The 15,904-nt window shown below is 41.4% G+C and overlaps 1 protein-coding gene across 4 annotated transcripts in view; it reads left to right on the forward strand.

Moving 5' to 3' along the window:
* pard3bb (par-3 family cell polarity regulator beta b) overlaps positions 1 to 8,598 on the forward strand; it is a 192,851-nt gene extending 184,253 nt beyond the window's left edge. For 3 of the 4 annotated variants that reach the window (XM_058617671.1, XM_058617662.1, XM_058617678.1), the window contains exons 25-27: positions 3,090 to 3,338; positions 3,774 to 3,884; positions 4,053 to 8,598. In XM_058617671.1, coding sequence (XP_058473654.1) covers positions 3,090 to 3,338; positions 3,774 to 3,884; positions 4,053 to 4,164 — 472 coding nt within the window. In that variant the 3' untranslated portion in view covers positions 4,165 to 8,598. Of the gene's footprint in view, positions 1 to 3,089; positions 3,339 to 3,773; positions 3,918 to 4,052 lie in introns of all 4 variants that reach the window. The other variant, XM_058617686.1, reaches the window with a different exon arrangement.
* The last annotated feature ends 7,306 nt before the right edge of the window (positions 8,599 to 15,904 follow it).

A 15,904-nucleotide genomic window follows, 5' to 3' on the forward strand; every position in this document is an offset into this window, starting at 1 on the left:
CAGGTATTTTGCTCTCATTGATTGATTACATCTGTTTCTAACTTGTTATCTCTCACACACACACACACACATACACACACATACAGACAGACAGACACACACAAACCACCAGAATCCTCATTTGGTCTTAACTCCTCTCCAGCTGTGCGCCAATTTGCCTCCTCCAGAGTTTGTGGGGTTTGAGAGAGGATGATTACAGAGCTCGCCCTGTATATAGGCAAAGTGTGTGTGTGTGTGTGTGTATGTTAATGCATAAATTCTCCATGTTTGGGCTCCCATCGTATATCTACATCAGAGTTTCATTTTACATTCAATACTGCTTTCTGTGTGTGTGTGTGTGTGTGTGTGTGTGTGTAATGTGTAATGTGTTCCCATCCTCATTACCCAGTAATCCCCAGCTGCTGTGCAGTACTCACTGGGTTCCTGGAGGGAGAATTCCAAACTTGCCAAAGGATTTACAGCACATTCCCACTGGATTCCTGCTCCATTCCCAATATGGAAACTCTCCAAGACTCCAGGGCCACAGCTAATGATTATTTTTCAATATTTGTCAGCTGTGTTAATTGATTAGATTTCTTAATCAAAAACCTATTTTGATCTGTCGAATGCCAGAAAATGAGGGGAAAACGGCCACTTGTGACACAAACTGTCGTCTATAATGTTTAGAATGCGTTCATGAACTATGGTAACATTTACATTAAGCAAGTAGGAAGTGGGCTTTTTTTTATTTCATAAATATTATTCCAAATATTTAACCAGCTAATCATTTTAGTCCAGTTAAATTTGGAGTTAACTAAAAGTTGTGCCCTGTTTAATACTATTTAATTTAATCATTTAGTGTGTGTGTGTGTGTTCGTGCAGTATTGTATGCTTTACCCAGCAAATGAAACTGTTAAACTCTCGTCCCTCCAGAGGTCCAACAAACTGTCAACGTGAACCAGATGTCTTCACACTTGATTTACCGAGTATCACTGTTTGCCTACCACTGCAAAAGCTGTTTAGAGCATGAAATCATGAGCAGGCCCACGATCACAAATTCATTAAGAGTCAGATTAATACCAGTGGTGTTAAATACACAGAACAACTACTAAGGTGCGAGAAGTCTTTTTTAACCTTGTTTCTTACTTTCATCTCATTTCCTCCTCTGCTTTTCAACGTCTTCTCCCCTCTTCTCTCTTTCCAAGCTTATTCTCCCTCCCGTCTTTAAGTTGTCTCATCAGCTATCCCATGGCCCACTGGCCCTGTCTGCATCATTTAATTCCCTCTCTATTTACAGGCTTGTTACTGATAAATACGCAGTTTCATTTCAAGATAAAGTGGCATCTTGTGTCCTAATTTGAAAAGTGATTGAAAGCATCAAAATAGCAACAAACCACGTCACATTCTCATCACTTCCCACAGAAGAAAAATCTTTCCAAAAAAAAAGCTGACAATGATATACAGTTTGAGTGTCTTCATCGCCTCATAACCTCTCTAAAAATGTTTTTCATCCGCACCTCTCACTCAAACCTCCACCGACACCCTGTGCGTCTCTGCCCTGCCTCCTTCACCTCCCTGTCACTTCTCCTCCACTCCTGACTCCCCTCATCTCCGACTTCGATTCAGATTTACTGCCGCGGCTGTGGCTGAGTGACACGTTGATCGGCCGCAGGTATATACGCTGAAATATGAAAGTCCTCCAGACTGTCGGGCAGACAGACTTGTAGCCAGGGAAGGCAGAGGGAGGGAGGGAGGGAGGCAGGCGGAGAGGAGAGGAGACGTGGACGGACGGGGCAGCTGGCGCACTGACATGTCGGGAACGGCGTTGGAGCAGAAGACGAGCAGACAAAACGGCTGTGGCTGTCATGAGGGGAGACATTTGAGCCGATTCGCTTACCCACACTGGCTCACAATGAGTGTGGACGAAGAAAACCAGAGGACGGGCGACAGATAGGTTGACGGATGAAGTGACAGAGCAGCAGAAATATAATGTGCTCGCAAACACACACACACACACTCACCATCATGGCGCGTATGGAGACAGGAGGGCAGAAGCAGACACCCCAAACATGACGGGCATGTCGTTAGTTAGTCACTGTCCACTGCTGACCACCCAAATTGCCACACACACACACACACACACACACACACACAGGCGTCAGCGTTTGAGACCACCAGCACTCAGCGTCTGTGTGTATAATGTGAGGATTTATGTATATTTTGTTTGAGTTGTGTGTGCACGTCGCCTTTAGATGAGAGTAATGTATGATTCTGCAGCGTCGTCTCTGAGTCCATTTAAAGTATCATGGTGTCACAGTAGTTGTACGCACATAAGACAAAGCACCGTGAATATAGACGGATTAAGACAGAAGCTACATTTAAATCGGGCGCCTGTAAGAGAGAGTGAGGCTAAGTATGACGGGGGGGGGCGGGGCGGGGGGGTGTAGACTAATGAAAAGAGACAGAATGACAGAGAGATAAAATATAATACCTTGTAATGTTAGCTATGTGGACGACATGTTTGTGTACTTGCTGTCCACTGGGCAGAAGACATCAATATATTTTAACAGGACTGGACTGGATTACCACAGCTGTGTGTGTCCTCTGCTATGTGATCTTTGGCTGGATGAGTCCTCCGTCTCTCTGTCTTTGTGTGTGTCTGTGTGTGTGTGTGAGTGTGAGTGCATGCATGTGCATACGTGTGCACATACAGTCCACCACACGCCCCAATCCACCAACTCTGAGTCCAAGACCAATACGATTTCAGCAGGTTTTCATGAATATTTCAGCCATTTAGTTGACAGTACTAATGCAGTATTAAAATGTCCTCATATTTCCCCTCATTAAAAGTATTTTTCGGCACCGGCAGTTGCTTTGCTTTGGTTTGTTTTGTTGTGAGTGATTTCAGGCAGAATGAGAGCTTAAAACTATCAATTCCGTGGCGACACAGTGGGGACAAAACATGTTTATTTCACTGATTGTCCTCATCACATTAAGCCAAGAATGAATGGAGCGTCACTGCCGTCGTTAGGACTTTGCATTTTGAAACTCGTTTGTTTAACTCCGGCTTTTCTAACCACGTCGGCTGTGCTGTTTTACTGCTTCTGTAGACGGGGTCCACTGGATCCAGCGGAGTACCCCATGCAGCCTTGGTCTGGTCATTACCCCGGACCTCCTCAGAACCCGCAGGGATACCCGCAGCCCATGCCCTACCCTAACTCCAACGCCCAGTCTGCTCCTTCTTACCCTGGCTTTCCACCGGGCCAGCCGTACCCACGTCCAGGCGACCCTCGGGGTGTTGACCCTCGGGGTGTTGACCCTCGGGGCGTTGACCCAGGCTACTACCCTCCTCTGCCCAGGTAACATGTATAGTATACAGCACATCTATACAAAATAATGATTTATATCGCTGTCAAACTCTAACATGAGTGAGATTTACTGGTTATTCAGAAAGTCTTTTTTTGTTTTTCATGTTTGTTTACAGTTTTTATGCAGAGGTTTGTTATCATTTCTTCATCTATGTATCCTTTTATCCCATTCTTTCCGATGCTTTCTTATTCTATAGATACTAAAGAAAATAGGACTGTGTATTCTGTCAATAGAATAGAATCGGAGGATAAAATTCTCGTAGGTTTTCTGTCAATTAAGAGAAGTAGAAGGAGGGGAGAGGGATTAAATACAACACACAACCGTTGTCTGTAGTTTCAAAAGTGAATCTACAATTCTCTTACGTCCCTCATAGAAAAAAATCTCCTGTAAAATGCTGTCTCACACCTTTCCTTTTCTGCTCCTAGCTCCCAACAGAGAGGGCCTTTAAGACAGGATGTACCCCCATCCCCTACCCCTCCCCTGCGGGGTCTACGGTACGACACTATGATGCGCGGAACTGGGGGTGGAGGCTACAGGTAGGGTGACTTTGTGGATGAAGACAATCCCAGGTAAATGCAGACTCCCGTTCACACCTATAATAAAGAGTGTTGTGACATTTGAAAGAAAGTAAAATAAAATGGTTGTAGTATTTCTTTATCTTTGATGAAAGACAACAAACCTGAGAACCCGTCTGATGTGTACAGGCACCTGGTGGATCACAATCCAGTCCATAATAGCCACACTGTGGAGGTGGGAAGACGACAGCAACACCAAACCAACCCAAGACAGAAGAATGCCACGACTGCAGCTGTGTAGATGAATCAGGTCTCGACATAACACATGTTGATAGCTTTCTGTTGTGCCTCTGCTTTCCCTACTGCACTGATGTATTTTGAAACCTCTTATTGGTTTTTAATCACCATCATTATTTTTACAGTGTCCTCTCTGTTGAAAAGTATGTGGTAATACATGGGCAGACAAAGTAAGAGAGGAGTCACATAAAATAGCATGGAGAGTCTCCCTGGAGTATTAGCAGGGTTTTTGCTTTGCAATATTCTCTCACTGAGTTAGTTAAAGCGGAACTTTGCAATTCTGGTCAGTTGTTTTTTTTTTTTTTTGCCTTTTTCTCTTGTGCCTACCGCTTTATCCTCACTGTCGTAAAACCTCACGAGACCTTTGATTTCAGGTCGCAACCCTGAGCTTGCAAGGTTGGATCTCCACTAAAAGACAGTAGGGGGAGTGGAGACGGCCCCTAATCTCAACCATCACAATGACTCCCAAGCTGTTACATTAGGGTGAAAATCCTGCATAGTTCCGCTTTAATTTGAGATGAGAATAGAGACATAGATTACCTTAAAAAGCCAAACAGTAGCATTTATTAAGACTGAAGCAACTCGCGTTTACAAAAATATGACTGTGAGGCTATGAGTCTGCCCCTGAGGTTATGTCATTTGTTCAGAAAAAATCACTTTAACGTGTCGCTATACGGCCTTTGTACAGTTTCAATCATTTTTAAGTGCGTTTCAATGCACCTAACTATTTACATTAAGTGCAAGATTGTGCCTTTTGGTATCACCATCAAGAGATGACGACCTAGTGATTCTTTTACTCAATAAAAACAAACAGACAAAAATGGCTATGTTCACTATTAAGAGAAGAAGTGAATCAACAGTTTGAGGAATCGCTGCTGGAGTGTAATGAAGCAGGGTTCGCCACTCCGCTCCAAAGATTATCTCGAAAATCATTTGCCTTTTCATCGCGAAACGACAGCGCTCCGCGAGACATCGATCAAGCAATCAGCCGTTTTGAAAGTCTTTCAATGAAAGGTTGTCAACAACATGTGTTCTGTTTGGTAAATTGGAATCCTTGGAAAAATGTGTTCTTTGTCCAAAAGAGTAAAAGCTAAAAAAATTCACAGTGAATGTGGCAGCGTTCAAAAAAAAAATTCATAATAATAATAATGGATGACAGTTATTTGTGATAATCGCACACAAAAACACGTCTCGTGTGCAAGAGCCTTAATGAAGTAAACGCGCGGTCCTCCGTTCTAGACGTCTTTTCATAATTGAAGTGCAGCCACGGCACGGTATCTATCTTTACGTGTAATGCTTTTTTTTAATTCTTGCTCTTCTTTTTTTTTTATTATTATGTCACTCAATAGAAATGAGTCGCATTTTTAGTGCAGGACTAAATTGCGTCTGAATCTAAAACCGTGTCAGGATGTTGTCTTACAGCACTTATGAATGACTATGGACACACCACACGGCCTTACAGTGCTCAGTCATGTTTATGTTATTTGACTGAAGTTTGTCTTTGAATAGTTGAATCCATTTGAAATGACCTCTACTTAAATGCGTTTTTTTTGTTTGTTTTCCATTGTTCTCGTCACTTCTACTCAGTCCATGGAGTTTTCTTTTATATCAAATCACAATATGATCCATTGTTTCACACATAAAGCTGTCATTCATTCATTTGACTGATGATCATGAGTAATTACTAATATCATGGCAATCGTTGTGTCAAAACATCCACTGTTTACAACAGTTTAATAGTTAGATGTTACCACAGGTGTGTGGTGACAGCAGCTGACAGAGCTGTGTCGACGACTGTTTGACAGGGACTAGGGGCAGGTAGCTGTTAAAAATGACCAGCTGGGGTTTTTTCTGTGGTTGGGATGTGAAGGACGTGGCAGTGTAGGCGTCACCGCGTGCCAGAGTGCACACGAGTCCTCCTGAAACACGAGTTTAGGCGTCAGGGAGCTCATCTCGCTGCCGCAACGCAGCGTATATCTCCATTTAGCCACTTACCGAACCATCAATTAAGTGTAACTACGAGCTGGTGTTTCGCTCGGTTTTCCACTCAGCAGTATTAGTTTCAACGGAGATTAAAATGTTTAAAAATACATTTCAGGATTTGGTGCATTGCATTTCTATGTGTTGAATGACTTGAGGATGAAATACCACTAAAGGATGAACGTTGAGAATAACCTGACTGACTGAAGTAGATTTGTCAAAAACAGCCACTTTGTTCTTAGAGTAAATGTAGGTTTGCAAATAAAAAACAACAACAACAGAGGATGAGTTGAAAGAATTTTGAGATGAAACAAAAGAGGGGAATTAAAGAAACCAGTGATAAATTGAAGGTGTAGATGAGAGGAAGGGAAAGAAATTGTAAAAAGCAATGCACTGCAAGAACTTTAATGCCTTTAATGCCTTACCATTTGAAAAGAGCAGAGGAGGAAAGAGGACAGACACAAACCTGGACAGTACTTGTTCTGCAGCTGGAGGACGGTTACATGAATGTGCTTGTGTTGACTGAATGTAGTGATTTTTTTAAATATGTGTCTTTTTGGAATTGTGACGGTATTTCTGAAAAACGTTTTAGAAGAACGAGCCAGTGGTCAACTCGTTTGTTAAATATAGAGAACTGACGCCAGAAAGGTTCATGTCCACTGTGATCATTCGCTCTTTTGCTCGGTGCTAACCATTGACTTTATATATAAATATATAAAAAAAAATGACGTAGTGAAGCGAAGACCAGAAAATAGAATAGGGGCGGGAATCACCAGAGACACCACGGTACGATATCATCACAATGTTGCGATCATATATCATGGTATACTCACACAACAGCTCTAGTGATTTGTATTTGTAACGTCAGAAAAAAAAAAAATACTTCGTGTCTCAAAAATGATAAAATATTGCCACACAAAATATCACAATATTTCACTGTATCAAAAATTGAATGGAAGTAGACAAAATAACTCCTTTTGAATCAAAGTCTATGGGAAAAATTAATATAAATTATTTCTCACTTGAAAAACTGACATGGCACTGGTCAAACCGTGTGCTTTGAAACCAGAAGACAACGTCCATGTTATTGTCCAGTCTGTGGTGCTAACATTACAGCAATCTGTATTTCATGATATGAGACACTTCTGGTAGCTGGTGATGTAAATGTCATGATCATGAGAGTCATGAGAGTGAGACATGCAGAAGGTGGACAGAAGTTACCTTTACTAATTGGTGGCATTTTCCTTTTCTAGCACACAACAAATTAGATGGTAACTATGGAAACATGCTTGAGGTTAAGCGAGGAGGTGAAAGAATGCTGGGAAATCCAAGTGACGAGAAATGGCTGCCTCTGGAATGGCATGTGAGATTGAGTACATGCATGTGCAGAACCTTAGACTGACGTGGAACCTCGTGTTAGACAAAGTTTACGTCCTAACGTTTCGTTATGTTCAAGTGTGAGCACGGAGCATGAGGGCAAATGATCCACTCTGGACAAACGGATGATTTTGGGTCTATTGTCTATCAGTCATACAGAAATGACTGATGTTTTCCTAACTGTGTCAGAATGGAGGAGGTCGTAGTTGCTCCCAAAAGTGAAACCAAATATATTTCTACACCTCCTCATGGAGGCCGTAGTGAAGGTCATGACCTCTGGTCCCTCTTTGGGAGCAGATGAAACATGAACCAACACTAAGATGTTTCCGAAAGATGGTTTCTGGCGTTGTAGGTGGCAGTACGTAATATTTTGGTTTCATTTTGCACAGTTGTAGATCTTACAATATACAGTCGTCGGTGTAAATGCTGGATGAACAGTACACTGTGAATATTCCATAAAGGTGTTTTACTGTTAATCCACTTAATCACTATTCACATATACGGTACAAATCACTTCACAGCAATTTATTTTTGTATGTATTTCTTTTCAATGCTAGTCGGCGTCAGCTGGGTAAACCAGAGCCACAGATGTTTTCCGGGCAACTGTAACAAAGATGTATAATGCATAGTTTTGTCTCTATTACATTATTGTTGTTTTTATCAGATTCAATTCCAGTATTTTTTTTTCCCATATTCTACTTGCAATTACATGAATTGTATCTTTCAAAATTGGGTAAAACGAACACGACTGTATAGGTAGCACGGTTAAATCTATTGGGTACGTATAGGTCTTTGGTTTTTCGGTAGCACAGAATGAGTTGCACAAGATGAAGGTACGAACCAGAACCCTTGTTTTGGGGCGTTCTGGTACTCCTGGTTCACCAGGTAATGAAGGACCCAACTACTTAACCTCTCTGTCGTAGAACTATAACATTTTTATTACACTGCTTGTATCCAAAAATTTACAAAATGCATTTTATAATGTTGTCACAATAACAATGATTTTTATCCCTGTTTTCTTGCATTTTATATTTATGTATATAGCATCTTTTTGCATTAAAATTGTCATTAAAAAAAAAAAGTTGTCATATTTCAAGTGTTTTAACATGTCCTTCCTTTTGTCTTTTTTTTTTTTTATTATTATTTTTTAATTTAAGCCACAGTGCATGCCCAGCACATCTGCTAAGGTTAATTAAATACGAGTCAGGAGAAATAATTTTCCTCATGTCCCCCATCGCCCTGCAAGGTGAATCATTAACATTGCCAACACAATTTAGTCCATAATTTAAGCAGCTGATAAATGGTACCTTTTGTGATAAGAGATAGATGTTGGCCCCAAATTAATGCAAGACTAATTATCAATTAGAAAAAAGGAGATAAGCTACACTGATTGCAAGTTTTTTTTGAAGTTTTCTGGCACAATGCCTTCCCCAGTTTGGTCATATCCCTCGTGTTAATAAGCATTTAGTCACAGTCTGTAGCTGCAGGTAGTTTTATTATTTATTAGCCTCCATGAGTGCTGCAATCACAGAAGTTGGAAGTAACGAGACACTGTTTTATCAGTCGAGGCTTAATTAGCATGTCCCAGATCTCCAGCCAATGAGGAGAAGAAAGTCGTTAAATTCTCCTGAGTATTTGCCAAGTTTCATCTTTTGCACAGTGTTTCACTGTGGATCCAATAAATGTGTGCATGTGTTCAGGTACTCAACATTCACTGGTGTGTTCTGGTGTACTTCTTCCTCTACCGAGATCTCCTGGACTGATTTGTGCTGAGATGTTTGGCTGTTTACTCGCTGAGTCACTGTAAAATGATGAGGTTTGGATTTTATACAGAGAGCTTTTTTTTTTTTGTTTGTTTTTTTCTCCTCTGACTCGTTTTGTTTCTGGCACGTCCGTGACAATTCATGCAATATTGATTTTTCTGTTTTGTCTTTGGGTTTCTCGCTCTCTCTAGGGGTCGCCACAGCAGATCACCTTCTTCTTTTTCAGTGATGCGCATGTTTGACTTAGCAGAGATTTTTTTATGTTGGATCCCCCGTCCTGACGCAGTCCTCCCATTTATCCGGGCTTGGACGCGGCGGCACTAAGGAGTTCACTGACCGAGCTTACACTGAGTGGTTTGCTATTGTACGGTACCTACATTTTTTGTCTTTCCATTAGGAATAGTACCAAAATAAGCAACCATTACATTCTTTGGTCTCATTCTCTTGGAGTACCAGAGTAAAAAGGTATGTATGGTCCACGATCATCAGCTGACGGCTGACACCCGCAGTCTAGTCTCCTATAAAGTTGTCTTGTTGAGACAAAAAGCCACAAACCAAGCAGGTAAAAAGAGCTGTTCATTGTCGTTGTTGTCTGTTGTGTTGTTGTCTCGTGTTCGTTGAACTGGTACGACATCATGCTACATGGCCCGCACCCACCTGCCCAAGTTAAAGTACTGCTCTCAGTGGAAAACCACAAGCCTGACCCAGGGCTTTACCATTCCAAACAGAACCATACCATGATGGAGTCCATTTTACAGCTGCTGGAAATGGGAATGGAATCACCTTGTTGGTGACTTTCCACATGGGTTTAAAAATCCCAGGTGTACCTGCTAGATTAAGATTTAATAGTTTAACCTCAGTATGACCCACAAGAGGCAACTTATAAATACAGTCAGAAGCAGCTAATATAATATATAATATTAGCTAATACAAACGGACCCAACCAGCCATTATATTAGCATTATATTAGCATTAGCGGTGGATAAATACGCGGCACCGCCACTGTGTGTCTGACTGGATTCACTCACTGTCTCTCTGACCTAGTCCTTGACTGCCTGCATGTCTGTTTGCTTCAACCCCCACACCCATGACAGGTTTGGCATACTGTAATTATTAACAGTTATTATTAGTAGTTTTAATAAGCACGGAATGCCATTGTAATTAGGATTCCCTGTATAAGTGGCGTGTGTGTCTACTTGGAAAGGTATTGTTCGGTCGTAACAACACTTGGCAGCCTGCTGCTTGTTTCCATGACTTCCAAATGTTTTTCATTAACACACGGTGTTTTGCTGTCAACTGCCAGACCTCCCAAAAATGTAGAGATTTGTCTCTCCTTATGTTACATGTTCATTTCTTCAATCAATCACACACATGCACACACTTTTCAGTGACTTAAAACTAATGTGCAATGCCTACACTTAAGAACTATTTATAAGAATCTGTGTATGGGAGGAATAGTTTAAGGTTTCTGCAGTGTTGCCAGACAAGCTCCGTTATCTTTGAGTCACTTTACAGAGGGATTGACGAGAAAGGGGTTAGTGTTTGGGTTTTTCCAGAGTTAGTTTTTTTCTTGTGCTGACATGACACCCAGGTTTGGAGCCACTGTTCTAGTGTAAATTAATCTTTTGAAATGAAGAAATGCAACTGACCACATGCTAACAGCAGTGAGAGCAGGGGAATTCATGGTTATGACAGATTCTGTTTTGTCCTTGTGTGTGTGTGTGCCTTGCAGTTTCAAGATCCACTTCCTGGCAGGGTCACGGGCAGTGTATTAAGAACACTGAGTGTGCTGTATTAAGTGTTTGTGTGTAAAACATTTCCTCTGTCCCCCGTGCACAGTAATGATGTAGTAAACTCCATTGGCAGCTGTTTCCTTCGTTCCCATCGAGCACATTCACAGATCCTCACACACACACACATATGCACTTAGAGCAGTAACCTTGAGGCCTCTTGCTGCATGGTCAAGCTTACAGATAATTCACACGTACAGCATGTGATGGAGGTGTTTACTGAAACTCTTCTCATGCACTTTGAGTGGAGCAGCATCATCAAACCTCGCTGAAGTGCATTGTGGGCCTGTTGCTGCACTTTGCTCTCACTGTGAATGAGGCAAGAGTTGAGGCCTCATCAGAATCATCAGAATACTTTATTAATCCCGGAGGAAATTGTGTGGTCACACAGTTGCTCCTTTTCCAGATATATAAGAGATACAGTTACAAGAAAGAACATACCAAAATATTGCAAAATAATAGAAGTAATTATATATATATACACATATATATATGGCGCTGTACCCCCGCCAAGTAATACACCAAAAGGGGAGATGGAGCTCCAAACTTTTATTTTTAAATCAAGCTTTATTTGAACAAGCATACATTACAATGTATACAATCACAGAGCGAGAATGACTGAAGCCAGCGGGACTAAGGGAAGTAAATAAAAGTAAACACAAAGTGAACAGACCAAATAAACTCCAAACACCAAGAAGGCAACAGTGAATACAGTTGTACACACGGAAACGCAAGGCAGGCAGTTTAGGACTCCAAAAACTTTGCTTCCATATGGAGAAAAAGCTGAAATAATACAAAACTTTTGCAGATTCTTCTAAAATCTGCTCCTGAACTTGTTTGTACATGCCTGAAGAAACTTCTCAAGCGGCAGCGTGAACATTGGCCCGGTGAAACACGCCAGCCAATCAAATCAAGTTAATATGTTTAGTTCAAGCGCTATACAAAAAGGTTGTGCTCAACAAAGGCGGACACGGCAGACATCACATGACTTATCGCTTTAGCAACATTAGCTACACTTGCGAAGCTGATTCGTCTCACGGTCACTTAAATATACCAGACTCCTCTGTTAAATATCAAGATTTTAGAAATGCCCTTGCTAAAAGAAGATTAGTGCATGTTTTCAGGATTTTTTTTAACTGATCTACAGTTCGTCATTTTCGGTTTGAGTCTTGTGTAGGACGTCGCGCTCATGGCTCTTCCTAAAAAAGTACATGTACCAATACTATCCCTAATGGTAAAGCAAAGTAAACCGAGTAGAGCCGTGCCATGTCGTGCTAGAAATGTATTATGTAAAAGCCTGGGAATGGAACTTATAATACAGAGAGAACCAAAACTACAGTAAAATAGAGTCACTCTGAGTTCTGCAGGCGATTGTCACACCTACGTATATTGACTGAGAAAGACTTGAACCAAAGGTGTATTATCCACAAACCCCCAGTTGTGCATGTGTTCCTCATCTCCAGAAACGAACAACCACACAAACATAATCATTCACTGTTCCAGAATGTAGTTTGCAGGAGGCAACGATGAAAGGGTGAAAGACAACCATCAGAGGGAGCGAGACAGAGTGAGAGAAAACAGGACTACTGCTGTTTTTCTCTAAGCAGGAAATGAAGCTGCTCTATTCGCCTCAGCGGTTGTCTGCTTTTCTTTCATCTCTCTTTCCCCTCACTGCCAAAACAAAGTTCCAAACCATCAAATTAAACATACTCATCTTTTCATTAATGTGACTCATGTCGGTTGTGTTCATGTTTTTCTCATCGCCCCTTCTTTCATTTGAATAATATTGAACATTTTTAGTAGAGGAGGAACCTTATGTAAAAGAACGAGGGCATAATAATTCAGTGTTACATGATCGGTTTTCTGCTTCTGAAATGATTTAAACACATTTAGAAAAATGCTGTCATTTTCCATGCAGGCTAATAACTCATTGAAAGTCTCTCGTGGAGCCGCAATTTGTAGTCCAGACGAGTTAAAATGAAATTTCTCTTAGGGTTAGAAGATGAGGAATTGGCTCTTTTTTTAATCTGGTAATTCAATCTTGTTCCATCAAAAATGTATAGATTTCTAAAAAAAAACCTTTTATAATCAAATACGCTGGAGTAAAAAATCACAAATGATCCGCATCACTGATTACATAAAGCATTCTTAAAATAACTCTTTTATTATGCTTTTTCACAGAGAGGTGACAACTTCAGTCAATTAGAAAAAAAACTAAAATAAACAAATCTCTTAATGAGATTCTACAAAGTTGGACAAAACAAACAAATGTACCTGGATACAGTGAAAGGAGACAACCTGATTACCTCAGCATCACATATTCCTAATCTTAATTAAACAGGCTCAAAGGTCCTAAATCTGCACATTTTTCTTGCACATACACGTCCACATAGTGCTACATAGTGCCCTACTTGCTCCATCACACCTGATTCAGATAAATGGCTCGTTATCAGGCTTCTGCAGTGATTGCTGATGAGCTCATCGTTTGAATCAGGTGTGCTGGAGCAGGGAAGTGGGTCACATGCAGGACCAGGATTGAGAAACCCTGCCTTAGTCCACATGATGGCTGTGATTCAGCTCACGGATGCCAGTAACGAGATTTTAGAAATGTCCTTGCTCAATGTTTGCTTTGATTCTTGTGTCAGACGTCGCACTCGTGCCTCTTCCTGTGACGGCACGCTGACCGATCGGTGGACGACAGTCTGACGACATCACGCATGACATCGGCTCAGCTCGCTTTGGAACCTCGTCAGAACAGGTACCAGAAAAAGCACCAGCTACTATCGCTGATGGATACGCACCGCAGACCCTTCCCCTCGGACACAGGTACAGAACATAGATGCAACAAGGCAACAGCCTGATCCTCGCTGATATAGCAGTTTTAAACAAAAACAAATGGTCCGTAAAACCATATATACAGACAATAGTTTTTCAGCTTTTTGTCATGTGATGTTCTACCTGTACAGACATGTGAAACTTAATTTCCCTCTGTTCCAATTAACTAACTCTGTGTCGCTGAGAAAGCCGATAGGATTCATCAATATTGATTGAATTCATTTGACCATGGTTTGAATGTAACAGACACTTGTTTGTATCTGAAAGTTACGGACTACATCTTTAATTTGTTTTGCGTGGTTGAAAAGGCGAAAGGGTTCTTGTACTCTTTCGTTTTTGTCACCTTACGATAAGCCCGCTGTGTAAGCCCAGAGCATTAGTTTCCCATTTTGCTTACCGCACAAACAAAGATGAATAACTTCCTTCCAATATGCAAAGGCCACCGTAAGTTCCCCGGTGCCCTTGGCAAACAGAGCCGTGAGGGGTTACAATCTGCAGTCTCACCGTTAGATTAATGATTCATTCTTCCACACTTGACCTTTAACGTGACGGAGGCTATAGATCAAAAAGTCCCTCGATATATCGATCACTGAGGTTGCTTGTCCCTGCTCTGGAAAAACATTCTTCAGCAGCAATCAGACTTCATACCAGTAACAGCTCATCCATCATTATCATCTGCTTCACTGTCTGTGTGTTTGTTTTTTTCTTCTTACCTTGGGTTTAATGTCTGTGATGATGCCGAATCCCTCACTGTGCGCATGTTTTATTTTCCCACACAGCAATCAGGGCGCGTTGCAGTCAGTCACAGCGATGGAGAGCAGCATGACACGAGCAATTATAAACCTCCCAAAATACATCTCCCTCTTTACTCTGCCCCTGTCCGAGCTAATAGACTCTGCAGGAGAGGATTTGGGTTCAAATCGCTCAAGGGAAGGAAGCGGGAGAAAGGACAGAGTTAGAGCGTAGGAACGTACATGCAAGAAAATACTGTGGATGCCTGTTAGCTAATCCTCAGCTCTTGATTTGCAGCGGACACTCATAATACTTGTGGGCTCCTGTACTGCATCCCTCTCTTTTGATGTTGTACTATTTCAGCAGCGGTGGAAAGAGTACTAAAATAGTCTACTCAAGTTAAAGTACCACACTTTTGATAACTTTTGATTTACTGAAGTAAAAGTACTGGTCTCAAGTTGTTTGAAATATTCTCGGAGTGAGTTACTTAGTTACTTTTTTAAGGTTGGGGTTCTTTCTTGGGTCATGCAAAAGGACAAGGGGACACAAATGTCACATTGATTGTTTTTAATTAAATTGCTGATAAAATAAAATATGTAAACACAATCTATCAGTCAGAATGGGTCAAATGTCACAAATGTCACTCACTCAAATGTCACTTAATTAACGCCAATTGACCTGTCCTCATCATTCACCTGTCTTCATCTTTCACCTGTCTTCATCGTTCACCTGTCCTCATCTTTCACCTGTCTTCATCGTTCACCTGTCCTCATCATTCACCTGTCTTCATTGTTCACCTGTCTTCATCGTTCACCTGTCCTCATCATTAACCTTTCTTCATCATTCACCTGTCTTCATCATTCACCTGTCCTCATTGTTCACCTGTCCTCATCATTCACCTGTCTTCATCATTCACCTGTCCTCATCATTCATCTGTCTTCATCATTCACCTGTCCTCATCGTTCACAGGTCTTCATCATTCACCTGTCTTCATCTTTCACCTGTCTTCATCGTTCACCTGTCCTCATTATTCACCTGTCTTAATCGTTCACCTGTCCTCATCATTCACCTGTCTTCATCGTTCACCTGTCTTCATTGTTCACCTGTCTTCATCGTTCACCTGTCTTCATCGTTCACCTGTCCTCATTGTTTACATGTCCTCATCGTTCACCTGTCCTCATCACTCACCTGTCTTCATCATTCACCTGTCCTCATCACTCACCTGTCTTCATCATTCACCTGTCCTCATCATTCACAAGTTTCCAGG

This window comes from Solea solea, chromosome 2, assembly GCF_958295425.1.
Source record: "Solea solea chromosome 2, fSolSol10.1, whole genome shotgun sequence".
Taxonomy (NCBI): Eukaryota; Metazoa; Chordata; class Actinopteri; order Pleuronectiformes; family Soleidae; genus Solea; species Solea solea.